General features: G+C 34.4%; 2 protein-coding genes and 1 pseudogene across 2 annotated transcripts; all 3 read right to left on the reverse strand.

Moving 5' to 3' along the window:
• Positions 1-6,281: 6,281 nt before the first annotated feature.
• Positions 6,282-13,713, reverse strand: LOC122525259. The gene is made up of 2 exons (XM_043647934.1): positions 13,597-13,713; positions 6,282-7,759 (listed from the first exon to the last, which is right to left on the reverse strand). Exon 2 carries the CDS (start codon positions 7,752-7,754, stop codon positions 6,282-6,284), a length of 1,473 nt encoding a protein of 490 aa, XP_043503869.1. The 5' UTR covers positions 7,755-7,759; positions 13,597-13,713.
• A 9,945-nt stretch (positions 13,714-23,658) lies between these two features.
• LOC122525261 (fructose-bisphosphate aldolase-like) lies at positions 23,659-24,190 on the reverse strand. Its single transcript, XM_043647935.1, has 2 exons — positions 24,038-24,190; positions 23,659-23,904 (listed from the first exon to the last, which is right to left on the reverse strand). Exons 1-2 carry the CDS (start codon positions 24,188-24,190, stop codon positions 23,659-23,661), a joined length of 399 nt encoding a protein of 132 aa, XP_043503870.1.
• LOC122525262 lies at positions 23,662-25,061 on the reverse strand (annotated as a pseudogene).
• Between the last annotated feature and the right edge of the window lie 1,031 nt (positions 25,062-26,092).

Below are 26,092 nucleotides of genomic sequence, written 5' to 3' on the forward strand. Positions count from 1 at the left end.
TGCGGTTCATAACACTGAATATAGTTTTCGCGAACGAAAAAAAGGGCCGATTTCTTTGTACACATTGTCACGAACTCTTCGGAAAGATGAAAAATCTTCAATTTTTGACATGTTTTGAGCATTTTTCGCGTAGAATTCGATGTTTTTTCGCCAAAAAATGATCGTTGCGATTTTTGGAGTGAAATTTTTTCGAGTTTTAGGGTACTTTTTTTTCGCAGCCTGAGAATTTTTTCGTATTTTATCGAAAATATTTTCTAGCAAGCTTCCCGATCTATAAGTGCTCTCAGACTATAGAATAGTCCTCTGTATGCTCTTTTCAGCCTTTATTTCGAAAGATTTTCTAAGAATATTGCGGTTCATAACACTGAATATAGTTTTCGCGAACGAAAAAAGGGCCGATTTCTTTGTACACATTGTCACGAACTCTTCGGAAAGATGAAAAATCATCGATTTTCGACATGTTTTGAGCATTTTTCGCGTAAAATTCGATGTTTTTTCGCCGAAAAATGATCGTTGCGATTGTGGAAGTGAAATTTTTCGAGTTTTAGGGTACTTTTTTTTCGCAGCCTGAGAATTTTTTCGTATTTTATCGAAAATATTTTCTAGCAATCTTCCTGATCTATAAGTGCTCTCAGACTATAGAATAGTCCTCTGTATGCTCTATTCAGCCTTTATTTCGAAAGATTTTCCAAAAATATTGCGGTTCATAACACTGAATATAGTTTTCGCGAACGAAAAAAGGGCCGATTTCTTTGTACACATTGTCACGAACTCTTCGGAAAGATGAAAAATCATCGATTTTCGACATGTTTTGAGCATTTTTCGCGTAAAATTCGATGTTTTTTCGCCGAAAATGATCGTTGCGATTTTGGGAGTGTAATTTTTTCGAGTTTTAGGGTACTTTTTTTTCACAGCCAGAGAATTTTTTCGTATTTTATCGAAAATATTTTCTAGCAAGCTTCCCGATCTATAAGTGCTCTTAGACTATAGAATTTTCCTCTGTATGCTCTTTTCAGCCTTATTTCGAAAGATTTTCCAAGAATATTGCGGTTCTTAACACTGAATATAGTTTTCGCGAACGAAAAAAAGGACCGATTTCTTTGTACACATTGTCACGAACTTTCCGGAAAGATGAAAAATCTTCAATTTTCGACATGTTTTGAGCATTTTTCGCGTAGAATTCGATGTTTTTTCGCCAAAAAATGATCGTTGCGATTTTGGGAGTAAAATTTTTTCGAGTTTTAAGGTACTTTTTTTTCGCAGCCTGAGAATTTTTTCGTATTTTATCGAAAATATTTTCTAGCAAGCTTCCTGATCTATAAGTGCTCTCAGACTATAGAATAGTCCTCTGTATGCTCTTTTCAGCCTTTATTTCGAAAGATTTTCCAAGAATATTGCGGTTCTTAACACTGAATATAGTTTTCGCGAACGAAAAAAAGGACCGATTTCTTTGTACACATTGTCACGAACTTTCCGGAAAGATGAAAAATCTTCAATTTTCGACATGTTTTGAGCATTTTTCGCGTAGAATTCGATGTTTTTTCGCCAAAAAGTGATCGTTGCGATTGTGGGAGTAAATTTTTTCGAGTTTTAAGGTACTTTTTTTTCGCAGCCTGAGAATTTTTTCGTATTTTATCGAAATATTTTCTAGCAAGCTTCCTGATCTATAAGTGCTCTCAGACTATAGAATAGTCCTCTGTATGCTCTATTCAGCCTTTATTTCGAAAGATTTTCCAAAATTATTGCGGTTCATAACACTGAATATAGTTTTTGCAAACGAAAAAAGGGCCGATTTCTTTGTACACATTGTCACGAACTCTTCGAAAAGATAAAAAATCTTCGATTTTTGACATGTTTTTAGCATTTTTCGAGTAGAATTCGATGTTTTTTCGCCGAAAAATGATCGTTGCGATTTTGGGAGTGAAATTTTTTTGAGTTTTAGGGTACTTTTTTTTCGCAGCCTGAGAATTTTTTTGTATTTTATCGAAAATATTTTCTAGCAAGCTTCCTGATCTATAAGTGCTCTCAGACTATAGAATAGTCCTCTGTATGCTCTTTTCAGCCTTTATTTCGAAAGATTTTCCAAGAATATTGCGGTTCATAACACTGAATATAGTTTTCGCGAACGAAAAAAAGGGCCGATTTCTTTGTACACATTGTCACGAACTCTTCGGAAAGATGAAAAATCATCGATTTTCGACATGTTTTGAGCTGTCACGTCCTAGTGACGACGTTTACCCGATTTGTTAACTTTATAGGCATTTCCATGAGTGACCATCGTTTTAATATTAAGAAAGAATAATAATATATAATAAATATAATTAATATATATACATGTAGGATTCCAATATAAAGTTGAATTGAATGTTTTAATGTGAATACAAATTAATCTGATACAATAATAGCTGTTTGCTTCCTAAAGGCGTATATATTTAGCAAACGATAGTTCCCCAATATTCCTATCCTAACGTTTCTTCTTAAATTTTTTCTATCCCTTCCTAACTGACAAACAACTTTGTTTTTCCATGAAATACGGATATATTAGCAATGATCGTTCTCGAATATTCATATCTTAATTCATAGCCCCTTTTTCTAATTTCCCTTCCCACATACATATCTATATATATATATATATATATATATATATATTTAGTATTATATATATGCTAATAATAGTATAAAAATAAAATTTAATAAAGTAAGAGTTTAGAAATAGTCGTTCGTAAACAACCATGTATAACGTCTTAACGACGACTTTACGCGATATGTAAGTGTTCTCAACTCTTATCGTAACACATATTTATATATATATATATATTTATATATAATATATAATGTATTTATATGAAATTATATTATATTTTAATTTAATATAATTAATAATTTAATTATTTATATTTATATTATTATATATATATTATATATTGTAATAATATTAATAATATATATATATATATTTGAAGATTAATAAAGAAATTAAAAGAGAACACTCCGATCACGTGATCCATTCCCTTTTCTTTGTCTATTAATAAACACGCGGATTACGTGATCTATTCCTTTTGCGTACGTAGTCGTAAACACGTCGATCACGTGATCCAAGCATGAAGAAAACGTGATCGCGCGCGGATCGCGTAAGTGCTCTCAACCTTCATTGTAACATATATAACACATATATATATTTAGGTCAAATATAAGAAAATAAAAGAGAACACGCTGATCACTTGATCCAAGAATGAAAAGCGCGTGTTTGCGTGATCGTGTGATCGCACGGCGATCACGTGATCTGTAGCTAACTACGATATTTAAATATAGGAGAGAAAGTATAAAAGTGGGAAAAGATTTATGCGCATGGTTCATTTTATTATAGTTTCTTGCTCATTATGGTTCACTTATAATAGTTACTTGCTCATTTATAGTTCTTACTCGATATAATTTCTTCTTTTTATAGTTTCTTTTTCTTTAGTCTATCGACAAACCTTATACTTATAAAACATCAACTCTTCTTTTAAGATATAAATCTTGAATATTTTTGTACAACTATTATATAAGGTTACGTTCTCGCATCTTTGATATACTGCGTTAAGTTACGTTTGCTCTGTGACACGTCGTTTTCTTTCTAATATTGCGAACATAAGTTGTGTAAACTCAGTGTATAATTTTTAATATCAACTGTTGTTTAGTATATATTTTTTTTTACCTAATATTGTGTATTGTGAATTGGAATTAAAATCCTGTTAGCCAAAATCCTCTATTATTATCAGGGAAGTCAATCCAAATCACTGACGGAATCAACATCTATCAACCATCTTTAACACCTATCGAGCAGCAGCCCCAAGGTAAGTAAAAGATTTTACTTATTTTGGGATAAAAGATCCTTTTGCCCAGATCCCGAGTAAAGTCCGGCTCCACGGATTGACTCAAAACAGGGCACTCTTCCTAACCTAGTAAATTCTGGAAAAGATTGACCGGGAAAAAGGAAAATTAAAAATTGTTTCTTACTCCTTTTTGACAACCCTATCTGGGACGTCACACTGTCTTCTCGGCAAAGAGAATAAATGCCCTATTTGGGTCAGCTTGTAGAGCTAGTACTTTACCTGGGATCTGGGCTAGAAGCGGAACTTAACCCCTTTAATGAGTAAGAGATGACAACTTACATTGATGTTAATATTGCTCTATGATTTTACGGAATCCTCGGAGTGTGGTCCCCTGTGCTGATTTCCGGAGCTCCTTATTCCAATTGTGCTAGTGTTGAATTTTGAAGATAGGTACAAGGAATCAGGTGCAAAAGGAGCTTAGTTGTTAGTTCGAAACAATTCCAGAAATTTTAAGTAAAATAACAGTATATTCTTAAGTAAACTTTAACAATAAACAACACAGGGTTATGCACAGTATAACTCACAATACGAACACAGACAATAGCAAATGTAGAATTTTATAAATGTAAAGATTAAAAACAATTATCGAAAAACTCGTTTACAAACGTAGCAAACTTAGTAATAGATGTCGAATTCAATAACAGATGTCGAACCTATAGCAATTGTCATACTACGAAACAAATATCGAACTTAGTCGACGCAGAAATAGTAGACAAAGGTTCGACGCGAAACACTCGACTTACGGTGTTAGGTCTTACTGATCGACTCACGATAACAGATATTAAATTGTAAAAACCTTCAAAATTACTAAGGTTCACGCAATAGACTAATTTATGAAGCGAACTAATCAAAGTATTGTAGTAGACTTTTTATGTGTTTTAAGTATAGTGGTTGCCGGTAGACTGACGGCGAGGAGTCTCTATGCTCCCCACGTCGAGTCCCGTACGGCCGAGTGGGAGGTACCCCCACTCGCGCTAGGTGCTCCTCCACTACCGACTTTTACCAACCCGTGGGAAAGGAATCTGCTGATCTTTTAAGTTTGCACGTGTGAATAAATATTAGTTACAATCAAGCTCTAAACTGTGTCGTCAGCTGGGAATGGAATTTGCCTCGAAAAAATATCATTTACTATGAAGCGCTATTCCCGGTAGCGACTAAAGTATCAGGTTACTATCAGGCAGAAATTCCCAGAACTGCACGTTCGCCTTATACTTGAGCCAAGAGATTTCCTTTCATTGCACGTGTGCTTTATTACGACTGTGGGAATTTTATGTTCCAGCTAACATTATTACTTTATATAAATGTTATTACCTATTTGTTCTATTAATTAATAATAACTGGTAAATTTTACTCTCAATTAAAAGAACAACAAAATATATAACAATGTTATTGTAGCAACCATTTAATTAAGATAAATGCAAATAGCAATTGTTATATTAACCATATGTTAATAACAAGTGTCGGTAATGTAGGAGCACGAAGTAGGTATTACAGACTTCCACTTATCGACAGACCTGCTTACCGACCCTATTGGTAGGTAAGGTAGGTTTTCACATGAACGACACTTGATCTGTATTCTAATTTCCATATGCTAACAAAAATGCAAATATCGATGGTCGTTCATGAGAGTACTTATTAGATAAAAGTGCAAATTATACAATATGTAGAGAAAAACATCGCGTACTAAAATATTAGAATACAAAACAATATAGATACAAATTTGTTAATGAAGAAAAAGCAAATATTAACGCTAAATATATAGAATTAGACAAAGTTCAGATTACTAAAATACTTGAATTTCCGAAATGAGTTGTCACTATGACGTGACACCTCCCCCCTTTAAGAGAAGCACGTAGGAATTCATTTTCTACTGCTTCGTAAAGAGCGAAATTTCTGAAGGATTTCGTCGTCCGCATAAAACCGCAATTGCTTACCGGGTGATTCTCGGTTTGCGAGCTGCTTGTAGCCGTAGTTGGTTGATTGCTATCGGCTAAACTGTTTACTGTTTCGGACTGCTCCGTGGTGATTTCACGGAGTTCGGTTTCGGTTGATGCAGCCCGGCGATCCTTACTGTTCTTTAACTGGAGAAGTAGGCCCGTTATTGAGCCCCAAATAGCACCCAATAGATGGATGCTCCACCCATATACCGTGTGTAGGGCGTAACCACGCAAGATGGAATCAACGACCAATTTTATTTTAAATATAAATATTACTCCTAGTATTGCCGCACTGACTGACCCGAATTTCAAAAGTCCGTTCCACATTTCGAGGTAACACTTTCCGCAAATTTGTTAAATTCGTTCTTACTCACAAAGTTCATAAAATTTAATGTTTCTGTTTGCACCTTTTGACCGGTTGCCCCCCTGGCAATATTGTTCAGTATAGAGGGCTGTTCTATAGGGAACATTACGTGGTCCCTAAGATTGTCCAGATCCGCCTGTGTGTAAATACCACTGGTTGCCAAGGATCCCGCGTCGGTATATTCCACAACACTTCCGTGTCTGGTTCCAAAATTTGCGGATCCTTTACGTAAGTTGGCTTTGGCAGCAACTGGTACCAAACACCTTCAACCAGATATTCTTGTGGTAGTAGTGCGCTGCAGGATTCTTCGGTGCCCTTACTTACCAAAATTCTGGATTTTGGTTTAAGGAACATGCTGGTGTTTTGATATGTCACTGGGAGTTCACGATAACATTCTCCCGCGTGTCTAACCTTTACAGGAACCGGTGTGCATTTGATAATATGTGCAACTTCACCGCCTATCACTGCCATGTATCCTGGTTTTTTCATTACTGTATACGCAAAGACATCAGGAAGGATCGCGGCCAAGGCTAACGCATTTCTGATTACTTGCTGTTCCAGATTACATCTTTGTTGTAGTACACTGTGGTATAGAGCTTCCAACTGGTCACGATGATGCCTTTCAACATACACAAATTTCGAGTTCACGTAGGCGAACAAATCCATATTGTTAGGTGTTATTTTCGCTTTTGATGTGAACGTTCTTCCCCGCTGTGTTTCTAAAATGAACAGCTTCGGATGTTCTGTCGTGATCAAACTATACCCACAGAGATGGTGTTCTTCCTTGCCCATTAATGCGAAAGTCGTATCCCCCTCTGTCACCGTATACATTGTTGACAGTAGTGAAATGGTAACAGGCGAAACTATTTTTGTTGCTGTGCCTTCGTATAAAGCTGTGTATTGTTCGAAGTTGCACGCCGATTTAGGAATTATTGTCCAAAATGCACTCCCGTTTTCGTCCGTGAGGCATGTTCCTTCCGAAAAGGTGCACCGCACATTTCCCCGTAGTGAGATCACATTATCCTTCACTCTCACTGTTCCCGTATATGTTCTTATATTTGTTCGTACTACACTTTGCACTACTACACCGTCCCATGTTCCGTCGGTATCTGCGTATTGTGTGCCGAGGCACTTACCGTCGGTGGCTATGGAGCCTGCTAATGTAACACTCCGAAAATCGGTCGTATTTACTCGAAGTCCAGTCAATTGAGTGAACGAATTTAAAGAAAGTGTACCGGTATTAATAATCGATTTGCAAACGTCGGCAGACACGTCCATCAGATATACGCGGCGCCCGTTATGAACAGCTGATATATGCGAGCTCATGCCGCAGTAATAAATGACACGGTCAACTTCAATCCGACACTGGTATACCGGTGTTGTATCGTAGTCAGTCAGCTGCAACAGCTGTATGTACGTCTTCGTCTTATTGGGTGTTGTGGTGGGGAGATTGCAGTCCCCCGTCTCCAGCAGTGACACAGATGTTATATTCGCAGCTGTCCCGCCGCAATCGTAACCCAACAATGCGGAAGCTATGGTGACGTAACCGATGATGATGCAGCAAAGTTCGGAATGCATCCTTTCTGTTGCAGATGTACAGGTCTTTACAAAAATTTCTTATAATAGATTCATACAAAGGTTATATATGTGATAATTATGCAAGAATTGTCCTAATTTTTATTTCTAGTTAATTTAACTTTGTCTCGATGGACAATCCTACTTCCATTTTTATAACTAATTTTTATGTTATTATTACGTAGAATCTCTAGAATCTGGTGGGGGCCAGTGTACTGGTCTCCAAACTTAGAAGTTGGTTGTTTCAACAAATAGACGTTATTTCCGACCTCAAGTTTTTGGCCGCGAGAATTTTGATCATAATAAAATTTGGATTTTATTTTTGCGCCCACCAGGTTCCTTCTTGCTATTTTCTGAGCTGACCTAATTTTATGAACTAAATCTAAATAGTATTCTAAATAGGTATTCTCTAGGGCAACGTTCGTAAGCACCTCTCCCGAGGGAGCATTCGCTTGTCTTCCGAATACCAATTCATGAGGTGTGAACCTAGTTCCCTCATGTGTGCTAGTATTGTATGCGAACATAGCATGAGTGAGCCAATTATCCCACTCGCTCTCTTACTAATAAATTGTTTTAAGTATTCTATTAATACAATGTGCGAACGCTCAAGTGACCCATTTGACTGTGGGTGAAATGCTGTGGTTTTTATTTGCTTACAACGGTACTGTTTAGCAATTGCCCTTAGTAAGGAGCCTGTGAAATTTTTCCCTTGATCAGTCAGAATTGAGCGTGGCGCTCCGAATATATTACAAAAATTATGGACCATGCCTTCCGCAATATCAACTGATGTAGCTGTCTTCAGAGCTACTGCAACGAAAAATTTTGTTAGTGAATCCTGTATGGTGAGAATATATTTATTGCCCTTTTTTGTTTCCGGAAGTGGTCCAACAATGTCCATGGCAATTTTGTCGAATGCCGCTCCTGGCGTATCGGTTAGTATCATTGTTCCCTAGACTTTATTCTAACTAATTTCTTTAATTGACATCCTTCGCAATTTCTAATGTATTCTTGTATGTCTTTTTCATATTGGGCCAATGATACTTCTGCCTAATTCTGTTATAAGTTTTTGTTACACCCTTATGTCCACCGATAGCCGAAGAGTGGCATTCTGCAAGAATGTCATCACGCTTTTCCTGTTCTGGGATTAGAATTTCATTAAGACAAATTACTATTTTGCAAATTTCAGATTCAAAAGTATTTTGAAGTTTCCTTTGGACGTGCGACCATGGGATGCCATCGATATTATTTGTCTTAGAAATACTTACAGATTTAAGTCCCAATTCGCGGGTAACAGAAAGTAAAGCGCCAATTGCTTCTACCAGAGTTTCGAATTTTGTAGAGTTCTCAGCTTGTTCCTTTATAGGTATTATTACTAGTTTATATTTTCCGATGTTAGTTACCCTAGCTCGAGCTAACACTAAATGTTCTGATTTCGGGAGCCGTTTGGCTTTATTAAAAGTTTGGCGCCATCGTCACAAGGTGTACCGCTAAGATCCGTAAATACTATCAAGTTATCTCGCCTTAAATGCAGAGAGTCCCTTGTCTCGAATATATTTTCCGTTATCATTCTTGAACGCATATCTACTCTCGTCGGTGTGTACGGAGAAAACAATTTATCGTAGTCAGCTGAGTCACTGGCACTCTCGACGTCAGAGTATTCATTGTCTGTTTCTGTTATCTTAGCGTCAGCTGTCGAGGGTAACGTCACGTCGAGATCGTCTGTCCCGTCAGCTGTTTCGTCGAGGTCATAGTCTTCGTTTTCTGTTAATGCGCGTCTGACATTGAACCTAATAGGGCTGTCGTCCGAATCGTCCGCATATACAGGGAGTACGCTCCTCGTCTCCACTGGATTTCGGGATAAGGCATCTGCGTTAGCATTAGCAATTCCGGGCTTATACACAATTTTGAACGAATAGTCAGCTAACTTCAAACTCCATTTTACGAGTCTCGAAGTCGGATCTTTAATTGACTTGAGCCAAACTAGCGGTTTGTGATCAGTTATCAGAGTAAACTCTCGCCCGTATAAATAAGGCCTAAAATAATTTGTCGCATATACTACTGCCAGAAGTTCTCTTTCAATTGTAGAGTAGTTTATTTCTGCTTTATTCAAAATTCGCGAGCAGTATGAGACAGGCAGATCCTTCCCGACAGGACCTTGACTCAAGACGGCACCAATTGCATAGCCGGATGCATCTGTTGTTACGTTAAAGGGCAAGTTAAAATTTGGAAACTGTAGTATCGGTTCCTTGCACAATGAGTCCCTTAACGAGCAAAATGCATTTTCTTGGGTACTTTCCCAGCGAAATAAAACATCCTTTTTTAATAAATCTGTCAATGGTTTAGCAACCTTAGAAAAGGCAGGAATAAACCTTCTATAATATCCGGCAAGTCCCAAAAATTGTCGAACAGATTTAGCATTTTTCGGTCGCGGAAATTCTCTGACAGCGTCTAATTTTTTTGGATCAGGTTTAACACCGTTCTCCCCGATGATGTGTCCCAAATAGATTACCTCCCGCCTTAAAAATTCACATTTATCGGGTTGTAACCTCAAATTGGCCTTACGGAGTCTTTGCGCGAGCTTATCAAATTTTGCTTCATGCTCGCTAAGTGACCTTGCGTAAAGAACGACATCATCCAAGTAAACAAACATTTCCTCGCCCTGTAAACCGGTCAAGACATGATCCATCAACCGTTGAAAAGTTGCTGGAGCGTTTTTTAAGCCGAATGGCATTCTACTAAATTCAAAATGACCGTACGGGGTCGAGAACGCTGTCTTTTCTCGGTCATCCGGATGCATTTTAATTTGGTGAAATCCGGATTTCAAATCAAATGTCGAAAAATATCTTGCCGCGCCGAGTTGGTCTAATATTTCGGTTATGTTAGGTATAGGATAAGCGTCTCCTACTGTTTTTTCATTTAAATTCCGATAATCGATCACCATCCGCCATTTGGGATTTCCTTTGGAATCCGCCTTTTTAGGTACAATCCATATTGGAGAATTGTACGGTTAGAGAGATGGCCTAATTATTCCGTCTTTCAGCAATTCAGATGTCTGTTTCCTAACTTCTTCCTTGTGAACCGGAGGGAATCTATATTGTTTGTGTACACCGGAACATTGTCACTAGTAATGATCTTATGTTGCAAAATATCGGTGCATCCAAGCGGTTCGCCTGGCAAATGGAAGATATCAGCGTTTGCTGCAATTAATTTTGAAACAGATTCAGCCTCTTCCGTATTCAAATGTTCGAGACGGAGGAGGGATTTTACGGATTCTACTCGAGAGGGTGGTAAGGTTGATTCAGATTTCGGATCACCCCTCTTCGGAGTTTCATTAGCGGAGGTGGATGCAAAAATGGTATGTACATAATGCAAATATTCGGATTGATCGGGATCGCAGATTTCGGACAAAGGATCGGAGTTATTTGGTGCAGAATTCGGAAGAGTACCTAGACTATAATCAAATAATTCCAATCTCTGAATTGCTAAAGAGACAGGTTTCGAAGTCGTGTTTATAACCTTAAAATATGCTTTCCCGTTTTCGTTTTAACTAAAGCTTCACCTGCATAGACTCCAGGTGGGAGCTGTAACTGAGGGATATATCCCTCTTTTACTTCAGTGTTCGCGACGTAGCAGTAGCAAATTTGAGACATTCTCGAAGGAATGCAAATACTCTCGTCTGCGACAAACGGAATTACCTTTTCGCGAAATTTGAGACATCCACTAGTATAATCAATGGTAGCAGACTTTGATTGTAGGAACTCGGTTCCCAAAATACCATTCGATTGAATAGGGAAATTTCTTCTACTAAGTGGAATTTAACGTCCTCCCCAAATATGCGAACCTTGGCAGTGCCAAGCGTGCTATGTCTGTCTTGGAGATACCCGTTAACGTACTGTCTGTAGCGTCTGTTTCCGTCGATTTACGTAATACGTTAGATTTTATCAAATTGATTTCCGCGCCAGTGTCGATCATCAATGTCACGGTGCCAGTCAGTTCTTGAGAGGTACCAGTGACACATGGAGCCCTATAACCGGTTCGTACTATTTGCCTGATTGCGACTGTTCCGGTTTGGTTGCGGAGATCTTGGACGCGGTTTGGGAGAGGGGGAACGGCGTGCGTCCGCCGCCGGACCCTTCCCGTCGTTTCCCTGGTTCTGATTATTTCGTTTATCATTATTATATTTTAGTGATCGACACTCGTATTTCCAATGGCCTAATTTTTGCAATAATTACAATGACCTTCTCTTCGTTTAACCGATTTATTAGATGAATTTGATGGACTTGGTGAATTCCTGACTTTCTTTTTAGCCAGCAATTGTTCCTATGACCCTGCTTTTTGCAGTGATTACAGACTATTATTTCCTTTATTTGTCTGATATTCGCGACACGGCTCCTATAAGTAGGAGAAGCCGTTCTTTTTGCGTCCTCTTGAATTTGTTTGTCAATTCGCAGCAAACAAATTAAGGCTGAACTAAAATCGGTATACCGTTCGAATCGCAATGCAGTTCGGTAATCTGACGGAAGACCGCGAATGAAGGCGTCAAGGCCTTCCTCTTCTATTTTGCGCTCAACAGATCGTTCTAAACGCCCAACCTGCTTCGATTCCTCATCAATTATTGACTGAGTTAGACTACGGACGCGACTAAAGTAATCAAGAACGTGCTCCTTTGGCTTTTTAAACTCGGTTGCTAGTTGTCCGCGATAGTAATTCGTCCCGTGTGCTGGCAAGAAAGCATCCTTCAGCCGATCTATTAATTGCTCTACTTTAGTTATTTTCAGATCCTCTACAACAACGTATGCGTGTCCGTTTAATTTTGAGATAAGCAGCCTGGTTAGTGAAGTTTCTGTTTCGGCAGAATAACAAGCGGGCAAAGAATCAAGAGCTCTTTTACAAGCTCTCGCAAACTGAGTAACCGAGATGTTGTGACCATCGAACCTCGGTACCGCTTCCACAATTTCACGCAATTTAACCGAAGCATTCGTTTACGCGGAAGAGGAGAGGGCGGACGAGATGCAGCAACTACTCCCCTCAATAAATCTAATTCACGCTTTAGTCGCTCATTTTCTGTTTTCAAATCGTTACTATTTGGCAAAGGAGTAACGATAGTTTGACGCGGTGGAACAGGCCGTGGAGAACTGGATGGCGACAAATTTGGCGTTCTTGATATGGTGATAAATGAGTCTACCGGAGTTCGCGATCGTTCAAATCCTCGAAAGCCGCCAAAATCTTCGCCCATAGACCTACGAATTTCTTCTTCCCTTAATTCTAGTTTACGCTCTCTATGTGCTAACTCTTTTCTTTGATTTTCAATCTCGCTCTCTCTCCTGTCTAGTTCCTCCTGTCTTTTATAACTTTCCAACTGCAAATTATTTAACTGTTCTTGGAACAAAATGATTTCTTCCATTCTTTTTCTTATTAATAATTCTTTTTCCGCTAATTCGTCATTGAATCCACCATCGCCCCGTCAGAGATGGGAGAATCTGTTCTAACGCGTGTACGGTCTGTTGCCATTTTAACTACTATGAAATATTTTCTTTTTATATGTGAATTATAGCAATGATCCCACAATGAGATTCGAGCTAAATTAGGTTAAGACTCTCACTTCCCTTTTTCTATCCCACCGCTGCCACCAGTTTTTGCCTTCCTGTGACGTCCTAGAAGAGGACTGCCAAGGAGCAAGAACAATTTTAGATAATTCTCCGATCCGATACCGACTTTCTTGCTGTCTTCTCGGCAAAGAGAATAAATGCCCTATTTTGGGTCAGCCTGTAGAGCCAGTACTTTACCCGGGATCTGGGCTAGAAGCGGAACTAACCCCTTTAATGAGTAAGAGATGACAACTTACCTTGATGTTAATATTGCTCTATGATTTTACGGAATCCTCGGAGTGTGGTCCCCTGTGCTGATTTCCGGAGCTCCTTAATTCCAATTGTGCTAGTGTTGAATTTTGAAGATAGGTACAAGGAATCAGGTGAAAAGGAGCTTAGTTCTTGGTTCAAAAAATTCCAAAAATTTTAGGTAAAATAACAGTATATTCTTAAGTAAACTTTAACAATAAACAACACAAGGTTATGCACAGTATAACTCACAATACGAACACAGACAATAGCAAATGTAGAACTTTTATAAATGTAACGATTAAAAAACAATTATCGAAAAACTCGTTTACAAACGTAGCAAACTTAGTAATAGATGTCGAATACAATAACAGATGTCGAACCTAATAGCAATTGTCATACTACGAAACAAATATCCAACTTAGTCGACGCAGAAATAGTAGACAAAGGTTCGACGCGAAACAATAAATTGTCACGTCATAGTGACAACTAATTTCGAAAATTTAAGTATTTATAGTAAATCTGAATTTTGTCATAATTCTGTATATTTAGCGGTAATATTTGCTTTTTCTTCATTAACAAATTTTTATCTATATTGTTTTGTATTCTAATATTTCAGTACGCGATGTTTTTCTCTACATATTGTATAATTTGAACTTTATCTAATAAGTATTCTCATGAACGACCATCGATATTTGCATTTTTGTTAGCATATGGAAATTAGAATGTACAGATCAATTGTCGTTCATGTGAAAACCTACCTTACCTACCAATAGGGTCGGTAAGCAGGTCTGTCGATAAGTGGAAGTCTGTAATACCGACTTCGTACTCCTACATTACCGACACTTGTTATTAACATTTGGTTAATATAACAATTGCTATTTGCATTTATCTTTAATTAAATGGTTGCTACAAATAAAATAGAGAATAAATTTTAACAGTTATTATTAATAATAGAACAAATTGTTAATAACATTTATAAAGTAATAATGTTAGCTGGAACATAAAATTCCCACAGTCGTAATAAAGCAAACGTGCAATGAAAGGAAATCTCTTGGCTCAAGTATAAGGCGCACGAGCAGTTCTGGGAATTTCTGCCTGATAGTAACCTGATACTTTAGTCGCTACCGGAAATTAGCGCTTGATAATAAATGATATTTTTCGAGGCAAATTCCATTCCCAGCTGACGACAGCAGTTTAGAGCTTGATTGTAACTAATATTTATTCACACGTGCAAACTTAAAAGATCAGCAGATTCCTTTCCCACGGGTTAGTAAATGTCGGTAGTGGAGGAAGCACCTAGCGCGAGTGGGGGTACCTCTCACTCGGCCGTACGGGACTCGACTTGGGGAGCTTAGAGACTCCTCGCCGTCAGTCTACCGGCAACCATTATACTTAAAACACATAAAAAGTCTACTACAATACTTGATTAGTTCGCTTCATAAATTAGTCTATTGCGTGAACCTTAGTAATTTTGACAATTTAATATCTGTTACCGTGAGTCGATCAGTAAGACCTAACACCGTAAGTCGAGTGTTTCGCGTCGAACCTTTGTCTACTATTTTTGCGTCGACTAAGTTCGATATTTGTTTCGTAGTTTGACAATTGCTATTAGATTCGACATCTGTTATTGAATTCGACATCTATTACTAAGTTTGCTACGTTTGTAAACGAGTTTTTTGATAATTGTTTCTTAATCTTACGTTTATAAAAGTTCTACATTTGCTATTGTCTGTGTTCGTATTGTGTGTTATATTGTGCATAACCTTGTGTTGTTTATTGTTAAAGTTTACTTAAGAATATACTGTTATTTTACCTAAAATTTTTGGAATTGTTTCGAACCAACAACTAAGCTCCTTTTGCACCTGATTCCTTGTACCTATCTTCAAAATTCAACACTAGCACAATTGGAACTATGGAGCTCCGGAAATCAGCACAGGGGACCACACTCCGAGGATTCCGTAAAATCATAGAGCAATATTAACATCAAGGTAAGTTGTCATCTCTTACTCATTAAAGGAGTTAAGTTCCGCTTCTAGCCCAGATCCCGGGTAAAGTACTGGCTCTACAGGCTGACCTAAAATAGGGCATTTATTCTTTGCCGAGAAGACAGCAAGAAAGTCGGTATCAGATCGGAGAATTATCTAATATTGTTCTTACTCCTTGGCTGTCCTCTTCTAGGACGTCACATGTACATCTGCCTACCTTGTTTTTAGATACACCAAATATTTTAAATACTTAAGTTTTTTCTCAGGTTTTAGAGCATTTCAAGAGCTTTAAAATGACTGTTTTAAAACATTTTAGAAATTGTTTTTTTTCTAGTTATTTTAGGTTTTGTGTACAAATTACATCTATTTATTAAAACAACTTATGTATACTAAATACTTATGTTTAGCATCATGTTGTTAGGGACTTATAGACCTTTATGTATGCTATACTAATACATTTTAAAATTTGTAAGAATTCGAAGTATTACATTATAATTGAAGCTGCCTTCCTAGTTTTTAGAAAACTCTATGTATTTTAAATACATAAGTTTTTTATCAGGTTTTAGAGCATTTAAACAGCTTTAAAATAACTTTTTGGAAACATTTTAGAATTTGTTAGCTTTCGAGTTATTGTAGGTTATGTTTACAAATTTCATCTTTTTTTTTACAACTTATCTATAATAAATACTTATATTTAGCATCATGTTTGTTGGGCACTTATGTACCTTTAAAATAGCTATAATAATACATTTTTAAATTTTTAAGATATTTAGTAATTACAGTATATGATTGAAGCTGCCTTATTAGTTTTTAGAAACTCTATGTATTTTAAATACATAAGTTTTTTATCATGTTTTAGAGCTTTTCAAGAGCTTTTAAAAGACTGTTTTAAAACATTTTAGAATCTGTTAGTTTTCGAGTTTATGAGTTTTTGTGTACATCTGCCTACCTTGTTTTTAGACACACTAAATATTTTAAATACTTAAGTTTTTTCTCAGGTTTTAGAGCATTTCAAGAGCTTTAAAATGACTGTTTTAAAACATTTTAAAAATTGTTTTTTTTCTAGTTATTTTAGGTTTTGTGTACAAATTACGTCTTTTTATTAAAAAACTTATGTATATTAAATACCTATGTTTAGCATCATGTTGTGAGGCAATTATAGACTTTAAATTGGCTTTACTAATACATTTTTAAATTTTTAAGATTTCGAGTAATTACATATATGATTGCTGCTGCCTTCCCAGTTTTTAGAAACCCTATGTATTTTAAATACAAAAGATTTGCATCAAGTTCTAGAGCTTTTTAAGCGCTTAAATGACTGTTAAAATACTTTCAGAATCCGTTAATTTTCGAGTTAAGCGTTTTTGTGTACAACTTTCTACCTGTTTCTAACACACTCTAAATATTTTAAAATACTTAAGTTTTTTATCAGCTTTTACAGCATTTCAACAGCTTTAAAATAACATTTTTGAAACATTTTTTAGAATTTGTTAGTTTTCGAGTCATTTTAGGTTATGTGTACAAATTTCATCTTTTTATTTTAAACTTATCTATAATAACACTTATATTTAGCATCATGTTGTGGGCACTTATAGACCTTATGATTGCTATACTAATACATTTTAAAAATTTGTTAGATTTTGAAGTAAGTATATTATATATTGAAGTTGCCTTCCTAGTTTATAGAAACTCTATGTATTTAAATACATAAGCTTTGCATTATGTTGTAGAGCTTTTCAAGAGCTTTGAAAAGACTGTTTTAAAACATTTTAGAATTTGTTAGTTTTTGAGTTATAAGAGTTTTTGTGTACATATGCCTACCTTGTTTTTAGACACTCTAAATATTTTAAATAGTTAAGTTTTTTCTCAGGTTTTAGAGCATTCAAGAGCTTTAAAATGACTGTTTTATAACATTTTAGAATTTGTTATTTTTCTAGTTATTTTAGGTTTTGTGTACAAACTACATCTTTTTATTTAAACAACTTATGTATAATAAACACTTATGTTTAGCATCATGATTTTAGGCACTTATTGACCTTTAAAATGGCTATCCTAATACATTTTTAAATTTTAATATTCAAATAATTATGTATATGATGCAACACTGCCTTCCAAGTTTTTCGAATTTCTATGTATTTTAAGAACCTAAGTTTTGTGTCAGGTTTTAAGCTGTCAAGAGCTTTAAAATTGCTGTACTAATACTTTTAAAATTTTTTAGTTTTTGAGTTTAGAGTTTATTTGTACATACATCTACCTTGTTTTTCTACACGCAATATTTTGAATACTTAAAATTTTTATCAGGTTTTTAGAACATTTCAACCAGCTTAAAATAACTTTTTTAAACATTTTAGAATTTGTTAGTTTTCGAGTTATTACATGTTATGAGTACAAATTACATCTTTTTATTTAGACAACTTATGTATAATAAATACTTATGTTTAGCATCATGTTTCTAGGCACTTCTAAACCTTTAAAATGGCTATACTAATACATTTTTAAATTTTAAAGATTTCGAGTAATTACAGTATATGATTGCAGATGCCTTCCCAGTTTTTAGAAACTCTATGTATTTTAAATACATAAGTCTTATATCAGTTTTTAGAGCTTTTCAAGAGCTTTTAAATGAATGTTTTAAAACATTTCAGAATCTGTTAGTTTTCGAGTTAGTAGAGTTTATGTGTACATACTTCTACATTGTTTTTAAACACTGTATATATTTTAAATACTTAAGTTTTTTATCAGGTTTTAGAGCATTTCAACATCTTTAATATAACTGTTTTAAAACATTTTAGAATTTGTTATTTTTATAGTTATTTTAGGTTATGTGTACAAATTACATCTTTTTATTTAAACAGCTTTTGTATATTAAATACTTATGTTTAGCATCATGTTGTTAGGCACTTATAGACCATTAAAATTGCTATACTAATACATTTTTAAATTTTTAAGATTTCGAGTAATTACAGTATATGATTGCAGCTGCCTTCCAAGTTTTTAATAACTCTATGTATTTTAAATACATAAGTATTATATCAGGTTTTAGAGCTTTTCAAGAGCTTTTAAATGACTTTTTTAAAACATTTCAGAATCGTTTAGTTTTCGAGTTATTAGAGTTTATGTGTACATACTTCTACCTTGTTTTTAAACACTCTAAATATTTTAAATACTTAAGATTTTTATCAGGCTTTAGAGCATTTTAGCAGCTTTAAAATAACTTTTTGAAATATTTTTTAATTTGTTAGTTTTCGAGTTATTTTAGGTTATGTGTACAAATTACATATTTTTATTTAGACAACTTATGTATAATAAATACTTATGTTTAGCATCATGTTGTTGGGCACTTATAGACCTTTAAAATAGCTATACTAATACATTTTTAAATTTTTAAGATATTTAGTAATTACAGTCTATGATTGAAGCTGCCTTATTAGTTTTAGAAACTCTATGTACTTTAAATACATAAGTTTTTCATCATGTTTTAGAGCTTTTCAAGAGCTTTTAAAAGACTGTTTTAAAACATTTTAGAATCTGTTAGTTTCGAGTTATGAGTTTTTGTGTACATCTGCTACCTGTTTTTAGACACTCTAAATATTTTAAATACTTAAGTTTTTTCTCAGGTTTTAGAGCATTTCAAAAGTTTTAAAATGACTGTTTTAAAACATTTTAAAAATTGTTTTTTTTCTAGTTATTTAGGTTTTGTGTACAAATTACGTCTTTTTAATTAAAACAACTTATGTATATTAATACTTATGTTTAGCATCATGTTGTGAGGCAATTATAGACCTTTAAATTGCGATACTAATACATTTTTAAATTGTTTATTATTTGGAGTAATTACAGTAGTCACGTCCTAGTGACGACGTTTACCCGATTCGTTAACTTTATAGGCATTTCTATGATGACCATCGTTTTAATATTAAGAAAGAATAATAATATTAATAATAAAATATTAATATATACATATATATATATATATATATATAATTTAGTATTGTATATATATGCTAATAATAGTTTAAAAACAAAATTTAATAAAGTAAGAGTTTAGAAATAGTCGTTCGTAAACAACCATGTATAACGTCTTAACGACGACTTACGCGATATGTAAGTGTTCTCAACTCTTATCGTAACACATATTTGTATATATATATATATATTTATATAATAATATAATGTATTTATATAAAATTATATTATATTTTAATTTAATATAATTATAATTTAATTATTAAATTATATTTATATTATTATATTATATTATATATTGTAATATATTTAATAATATATATATATATTTTAGGATTAATCTAAGAAATTAAAAGAGAACACTCCGATCACGTGATTCATGCCCGTTTTCTTTGTCTATTATAAACACGCCGATCACGTGATCTATTCCTTTTGCGTACGTAGTCGTAAACACGTCATCACGTGATCCAGCATGAAGAACACGTGATCGCGCGCGGATCGCGTAAGTGTTCTCAACCTTCATTGTAACATTATAACACATATATATATATATTTCAGTCAATATAAGAAAATAAAAGAGAACACTCTGATCACGTGATCCATTTCCTTTGCGTACGTAGCCCGTCAATACGTGATCCAAGCATGCGGAGCACGTGATCGCGTGATCGCGTGATCGCACGTCGATCACGTGATCTGTAGCTAACTACGATATTTAAATATAGGAGAGAACGTATAAAAGTGGGAAAAAGATTTAAGCGCATTGTTCATTTATTATAGTTTCTTGCTCATTACGGTTCATTTATAATAGTTACTTGCTCATTTATAGTTCATACTCGATATAATTTCTTTTTTTATAGTTTTCTTTTTCTTTAGTCTATCGACAAACCTATATTTATAAAACATCAACTCTACTTTTAAGATATAAATCTTGAATATTTTTGTACAACTATTATATAAGGGTACGTTCTCGCATCTTTAATATACTGCGTTAAGTTACGTTTGCTCTGTGACACGTCGTTTTCTTTCTAATATTGCGAACATAAGTTGTTTAAACTCAGTGTATAATTTTTAATATCAATTGTTATTTAGAATATATTTTGTTTTTACCTACCTATCGTGTATTTTGTGAATTGGAATTAAAATCCTGTTGGCCAAAATGCCTCAATTATTATCAGGGAAGTCAATCCAAATCACTGACGGAATCAACATCTTTCAAACCATCTCCAACACCTATCGAGCAGCCCTAACGTAAGTAAAGATTTTACTTATTTTGGGATAAAAGATCCTTTTGCCCAGATCCCGAGTAAAGTCCGGCTCAACGGATTATTCAAAACAGGGCACTCTTCCTAACCGAGTAATTCTGGAAAAGATTGACCACGAAAAAAAGGAAAATAAAAATTTTTTCTTACTCCTTTTTGACAACCCCATCTGGGACGTCACAACTGTAATTACTCGAAATATTTAAAATTTAGAAATGTATTAGTATAGCCATTTTAAAGGTTTAGAAGTTCCTAGAAACATGATGCTAAACATAAGTATTTATTATACATAAGTTGTCTAAATAAAAAGATGTAATTTGTACACATAACATGTAATAACTCGAAAACTAACAAATTCTAAAATGTTTTAAAAAAGTTATTTTAAAGCTGGTAAAATGCTCTAAAACCTGAAAAAAATTTTAAGTATTCAAAATATTTAGCGTGTTCAAAAACAAGGTAGAAGTATGTACAAAAAAACTATAATAACTCAAAAACTAACAAATTTTAAAATGTATTAGTATAGCTATTTTAAAGCTCTTGAACAGCTCTAAATCCTGACACAAAACTTAGGTTCTTAAAATACATAGAGGTTCTAAAAACTTGGAAGGCAATTGCAATCATATACTGTAATTATTTGAAATATTAAAAATTTAAAAATGTGTGACGTCCCAGATGGGGTTTTCAAAAAGGAGTAAGAAACAATTTTAATTTTCCTTTTTCCCGGTCAATCTTTTCCAGAATTACTCGGTTAGGAAGAGTGCCCTGTTTTGAGTCAATCCGTGGAGCCGGACTTTATCTCGGGATCTGGGCAAAAGGATCTTTATCCCAAAATAAGTAAAATCTTTTACTTACGTGAGGGCTGCTGCTCGATAGGTGTTGAAGATGGTTGATAGATGTTGATTCCGTCAGTGATTTGGATTGACATCCCTGATAATAATTGAGGATTTTGTCTAACAGGATTTTAATTCCAATTCACAATACACGATATTAGGTAAAAAAAAATATATTCTAAATAACAGTTGATATTAAAAATTATACACTGAGTTTACACAATTTATGTTCGCAATATTAAAAAGAAAACGACTTGTCACAGAGCAAACGTAACTTAACGCAGTATATTAAAGATGCGAGAACGTACCCTTATATAATAGTTGTACAAAAATATTCAAGATTTATATCTAAAAGTAGAGTTGATATTTTATAAGTATAAGGTTTGTCGATAGACTAAAGTTAAAGACACTATAAAAAAAGAAATTATATCGAGTATGAAATATAAATGAGCAAGTAACTATTATAATGAACCATAAATGAGCAAGAAACTATAATAAATGAGCCATGCGCTTAAATCTTTTCCCACTTTTATACTTTTCTCCTATATTAAATATCGTAGTTAGCTACAGATCACGCGATCACGTGCTCCGCATGCTTGGATCACGTGATTGACGTGGCTACGTACGCAAAGGAAATGGATCACGTGATCAGAGTGTTCTCTTTTATTTTCTTATTTTGACTGAAATATATATATATATGTGTTATATATGCTACAATAAAGGTTGAGAACACTTACGCGATCCGCGCGCGATCACGTGTTCTTCATGCTTGGATCACGTGATCGACGTGTTTACGACTACGTACGCAAAAGGAATAGATCACGTGATCGGCGTGTTTATTAATAGACAAAGAAAAGGGAATGGATCACGTGATCGGAGTGTTCTCTTTTAATTTCTTATATTAATCTTAAAATATATATATATATATTATTAAATATTATTACAATATATAAATATAATATAATAATATAAATATAATTAAATAATTAAATTATTAATTATATTAAATAAAAAATATAATAATTTCATATAAATACATTATATATTATTATATAAATATATATATATATATACAAATATGTGTTACGATAAGAGTTGAGAACACTTACATATCGCGTAAAGTCGTCGTTAAGACGTTATACATGGTTGTTTACGAACGACTATTTCTAAACTCTTACTTTATTAAATTTGTTTTTATACTATTATTAGCAATATATACAATACTAAATATATATATATATATAATATATATTTATTATTAATATATTATTATTCTTTCTTAATATTAAAACGATGGTATTCATGGAAATGCCTATAAAGTTAACGAATCGGGTAAACGTCGTCACTTGACGTGACACCTCCCCCCTTAGAGAGAAGCAGGGAGTTTTGTTTTTGTTAATTGTCGGAAAACATTTCCGTTTATTCCCATAATTTTTGGCTAATTAATCAGTGTAAAGAAATATTTTTTTTTAAATTTATCTAAATTTTCTTATGTATAAAGTCTATCTTTTCGGTATTCGAAAAGTTTTTGACGAGACGAAAAAAAAAAATATATAAAATAAACATTCCTATGTTTCGACATCAATATGTCAAGTATATATTTATAAATTAGTACGAACTTCTCGATTTATTAATCCAAGTAATTCTTTGAATTGCTGATAGACGCATTTCTTATATATATATATATATATATATTATATTTTATATTTATGTAATAATCTAATACGATATATGAATATTATGTAATAAAACATGTCACACGCACACATATATATATATATAAGAATATTTATAAAAATTAAAAAAGCAAAATGAACTGATATGGTATTAGTCGATTATAAGTATATGCTAGAACTTATGTAATAAAGTATAATTATAGAATCATACAATAATAAACGAAAAACTCAAATATTATTGTTCTATATTATCAATAGAAAATTTCAAACGAAATATATGGCAATATGATTCACAATGAAATAGTATAGCAATTATAATAAATACTACTTGCAAAATTTTTTTTTTTTTTTTTAATATGCGTGATTTGCTACGAAAAGTGCAGCATCGCCGGCAGCATCTGTGAAACTTCCCGCGTACTGGCCAAGTGCCGATTCGCCGTTGGCCTTAGTCCTCTTGATAAGTTCTTCCTGTCCAGCTGTTACTTGATCGTTCCTGTTACCTTCTTGAGCGGTGGACAATCCGAAGAAGAGGCCTCGGTGAACTTGAATGCCATCAGGAAGGATTTCGGGCTCAACAATCGGTACGATTCTTGCGCTCTGACAAATTGAAACGTAACGAGCGAAAACATTTGCGTTTTCTAAAAAAAAATGGCAAGTTCTTTTTAGGCGTATGCTTTGTAATTTTAAGAACGCATCTCCACTTGGCGAAATGACAGCTATCCTTCTGTACTGGACGCAACGTGCTTGGAGGTGAACTATCTGGAGTGGTTATCGGTGAACCCAACAGTGTAGCTGGTAAAGATTTACTTCCTTTATTTAGATTTATTTCTTCTTCGACCAGTGTCACAGAAGATTGTGGTTTGTTAAACTTATTAGACATCATTTGGTTAGCTACATGAACAATGGATTTTCCACAAAAAGCTGGTTCACCATTAAATCCATCATCAGTTCCTTGAGATTTAGCTGGTTTTACGTTTCCAGTTAATGTTTAATAACTTGAAAAGGTACATTCAGTCCACCATCTCTTGACGAAAGTTTCTTCTGCATTCAATGTCCAAAATCACAATTTCTACCATTGGAGGTCGTCTAATCCCTGAGTCGTACATTCATCGTTTGTAGCAAAGAGTAGCACGACACCCTTATCAACCTTGATTCCAGGAATGATGTTACGTTGTTTCAAAAGCTCTAAGAATAGCGTACCGTTATTAGCCTTCTGATATAGAGTCTCATGGAACAGAATCACACCGGAGATATGTTGTCCAATGACGTCCTTTGCCGCAGTAAAAATGTAATTGTCTGTATGTTCTACGGTTATCCTCATTGTTCTCTATAATGATGTCCTTTAGGCGTTTACCGTTCGTGGTCGTAGATTCGTCAGCAGCGAGAATTCCTTTTTCAGGAGCTACGATCTGTTCAGCAATCCTCTTCTCTTCTTCCTTTAGCTTAGGAACGGCCTTGATGTACATTTTATCTACCATTTTTTTTATTATCACGATGGATTTGACTGTCGTTATCGAAAATATGCACAAACGTTATTAATTTACGTTTGGAAAGAGAATGCTTATTTTTTACAAATTTTAACTTTATCTTTGTGGACGATTCTGCTTCCATTCTTATAACTAATTCTTACATTATTTCTCGGAAGCACTTCTAAAATTTGGTAGGGGCCAGAGTATTGGTTACCAAGTTTAGTGGTTGGTTGTTTTAAAAGGTAAATGTTTTGACCAACCGAAAGATTCTGACCTCGAGCATTTCGATCGTAATATATTTTGATTTGATCTTAGCTCCTACCAAATTTCGTCTTGCAACAGTCTGAGATGTTTTAATTTTATTAACTAGATCTAAATAATACTCTAGGTATGTGCTGTCTAATGCTACATTTGTATGTATGTCTGCGGAAGGTATGTTTGCTTGTTTTGCAAAAACTAGTTCGTGAGGGGTAAATCTAGTTCCCTCGTGCGTACTGGTGTTGTATGCAAACATGGCGTGTGTTAACCATTTATCCCACTCGCTCTTTTTATTTATATAATGTTTTAAATATTCCACTAGAACAATGTGAGATCTTTCTAGTGATCCATTCGACTGAGGATGGAACGCCGTAGTTTTATTTGTTTCAAATTATACTGTTTAGCTATTGCCTTTAAAAGCGAACTAGTAAAGTTTGTTCCCTGGTCAGTCAATATGGATCGTGGTGCCCCGAAAACATTGCAAACATTATGGACTAATCCTTCGGCAATATCTATGGACGTAGTTGTTTGTAATGGTATGGCAATGAAATATTTAGTGAGTGCGTCTTGTATAGTAAGAATATTCTATTTCCTGATTTCGTTTCAGGGAGTGGTCCGACTATGTCCATAGCTATTTTGTCGAATGCCGCTCCCGGCGTATCGGTAAGTACCATTGGTTCTTTGGACTTTACTCTTACTAATTTTTTTAACTGACAACTTGTACAGTTTTTGATAAAATCACTTATGTCCTTTTTAAATTTGGCCAATGATACTTATGCCGAATTTTATTATACGTTTTTGTGACGCCTTTGTGTCCACCAATAGGCGAGGAGTGGCATTCGGCAAGGATGCCCTCTCGCAGTTCTAACTTAGGAACTAAAATTTGATTTAAACAGATAGTAATGCAGCAATTTTCTGATTCAAACGTGTTACATAAATTCTTTTGAATCCGAGGCCATAATATGCCGTCTAAGCTTTGTGTCTTGGCGATGCTTACAGATTTTAAGTCGAGCTCTCGTACTACTGAGAGCAAGGAACCAATTGCTTCGTATATCGTT

The sequence above is a fragment of the Polistes fuscatus genome, unplaced genomic scaffold (assembly GCF_010416935.1).
Source record: "Polistes fuscatus isolate 324 unplaced genomic scaffold, CU_Pfus_HIC Scaffold86, whole genome shotgun sequence".
NCBI classification, from domain to species: Eukaryota; Metazoa; Arthropoda; class Insecta; order Hymenoptera; family Vespidae; genus Polistes; species Polistes fuscatus.

What these genes read in the sequence shown, in the direction of transcription:
- LOC122525259 (XM_043647934.1), bottom strand. Translation starts at nt 7,754, where the DNA reads ATGCATTCCGAACTTTGCTGCATCATCATCGGTTACGTCACCATAGCT.
- LOC122525261 (XM_043647935.1), bottom strand. Translation starts at nt 24,190, where the DNA reads ATGATGTCTAATAAGTTTAACAAACCACAATCTTCTGTGACACTGGTC. An exon ending in CTCCAAGCACGTTGCGTCCA is followed by an intron (nt 23,905 to 24,037) that starts GTACAGAAGGAT and finishes TCAATTTGTCAG; the next exon opens with AGCGCAAGAATCGTACCGAT.